Source organism: Cajanus cajan, chromosome 6, assembly GCF_000230855.2.
Source record: "Cajanus cajan strain Asha chromosome 6, NIPB_CcT2T_4, whole genome shotgun sequence".
In the NCBI taxonomy this organism is placed as follows: Eukaryota; Viridiplantae; Streptophyta; class Magnoliopsida; order Fabales; family Fabaceae; genus Cajanus; species Cajanus cajan.
In genome coordinates this window covers 51,636,941-51,639,226 of record NC_138522.1, presented here as the reverse complement: position 1 = coordinate 51,639,226, position 2,286 = coordinate 51,636,941, and the positions used below count along the sequence as shown (strand labels likewise).

The following is a 2,286-nucleotide window of genomic DNA, read 5'->3' as shown; positions in this document are numbered from 1 at the left end:
AAAAAAAAGTAGAAAGGTTTGAAGGAAATGGGCCTAAGGAGAGATTGAAGGGAAAACAAAGAGACAAAGACGATAACAGGATATGATAGACAGAATAAGAAGAAGAAGAAAGGTGTGAGGGATTTGTTGCGAGAAGGAAATAATGAAATAAAGTGGCTGGTGGGGGAGGAAAAATTCTCTTTCTCTCAATCTTGACTGCCATGAGAAAGGATGTACCATGAAATGGAGGATATATTATGCAGGGATATGAAGTCACTTTAACAAAAAAAAGAGGAAGCAAGAAAGAGAAGAATGTGAAAGTGCGAATAATGAGTTCAATTACTTAGATAATATACAGTTAAAAGAAATAAAAGTGAATAATTACTTAACTAAAATGACATAATTAATTGTATTAATTATTTGATACGTAATATTATTAAGAATAAAAAGATCATAGTAAAAATTGAGACCAAATAGTAGTTATAAACGTTTGTATCCCGTTTATATAATGTTATAAATCGGTAAAAGTCGGTCTGATTATTCTGTATTACATAAAAGTAGTTCTATAGCAACGTCTTGCATATTTTGCCTTTCTCCTGTAACAGTTCACGTCATAAATCCCTTTCAAAGCCCTGCAAACACTTCAAGAGCATTTGGTATGGGCTTTTCAAAAAAGTAATTAAAGTACTCTCCATAATTGAATGGACGATAACGAAGGGGATGGTTTTCATTATCCACTAACTCAGAGGGCACCTCAATGACCATGTCTTCCTTTGGCGTTGTAAAAAGCACAAATGAGTATCTGTCTTTGTCTCCACTCATCACCACCTTATGTGTGACTGCATGAAGCCTCCCATTGCTCCATGCCTGTTAATTAATACATGCAACATAATTATAATTATTTAATAATTAAATATTTTACAAGAATTTCAATTCATCTACAATACTAATAAAAGAGATATCTTGATTTGGTGTCATTTTTTTTTTTTATACTTTTTTATTAGTTATGCTCAAACTTTGTAATTATATATTTTCAGTTAACACTTCCTTTTAATTAATTATACGAATTGTTTGGATTCCATTAGATATAATTAAGTGTATACATACCTGTAGTATGTCACCAACAAGGACCACAAAGCCATGTTGGGGTATCTCCAATGCTATCCATTTGCCATCTTTGGATAACACCTGGAGCCCGTGAACATCATTTTGGCATAAAATGGTTAATCTGGCATTTTTGTCTGTGTGAGGAGGTGCTACCTCAGTCTTTCTTTCAGGAGCTTTGTATTTGGCCAATCGTGAATAGTTGGAGCTCTTCATATTTTCTACATCCGAAATGTAATGTTTAGGAAGGTCATAACCCTCCACAATCATTTTCTGGATGAGGAAATTTAGTTCTAGCATCTTTATGCTCATGGTCTTCAGTGTCTCACTGCATGTTTGTGATTTAGATTTTAAAATTTGAACACCTCTACAAGCTGCAGCATAGGCTGATATATAAAGTAGTAATATAAAGAATTAATTACCAGAAGAATTGGTTTCCTTGAGGCCACATGAGGCTAGTGAAGGCTTGAGCAGAATCTGAGAGAGGAACTTCATCGATGCCAAAGGTTTCCATGAGGGGAATGATGTTGTTCTTGCCATTGTCATTGTAGCCCCTATAAGGCTTTGGACTCATGTGCTTCTGCTTTGTTTCTTCAGGCACATCAAACAATGTTTTCATACCATTAAACAACTCTTCACTCACACCCTTGGGGATGAGCTCATCACATGTCAAGAGGAAGCAACCGTGACTCTCTAATGCTTCTATCACTTTCTTGCTCATTTCTTTCCACTCCTCACTCCCTTCTTCTATAGTACCCTTGCTGAAATCAAAACAAGGGATCGTCATAATCTCACTCTTACTTTCCATTCTTTCTATCTCTCATGCTGTGATTATTCTTCAACAATTTTCGCTATTTATAATGATCATTCAATATACAACTCTTGTTGTTCTAAGGAAAAATAAGGAATACAAAAGTAAATTAATATATATATATATATATATATATATATATATATATATATATATATATATATATATATATATATATATATATATATTAAAAAAGAAGGGAATCTCAACAATGGCATAACACAAAGATTATAAATAACAAGAAGAGCTAGTCACTAATTAATATTAATATTATGGATAATTATTTCAAGCTTGTGTATTAACAATATCTGATATTTTACATTAATACTATTTAATTTTTTAATTATATTTTGGGTAATTATTTTAAGGCCAACAAAATTTGATCTTGAAAC

At 32.4% G+C, this 2,286-nt stretch overlaps 1 protein-coding gene across 1 annotated transcript; it reads right to left on the bottom strand.

The window, feature by feature from the left end:
- Window positions 1-456: 456 nt before the first annotated feature.
- Window positions 457-1,942, bottom strand: LOC109788611 (putative 2-oxoglutarate-dependent dioxygenase AOP1). Its single transcript, XM_020347385.3, has 3 exons — window positions 1,506-1,942; window positions 1,087-1,411; window positions 457-846 (listed from the first exon to the last, which is right to left on the bottom strand). Exons 1-3 carry the CDS (start codon window positions 1,889-1,891, stop codon window positions 604-606), a joined length of 954 nt encoding a protein of 317 aa, XP_020202974.1. The 5' UTR covers window positions 1,892-1,942; the 3' UTR covers window positions 457-603.
- Window positions 1,943-2,286: the final 344 nt, after the last annotated feature.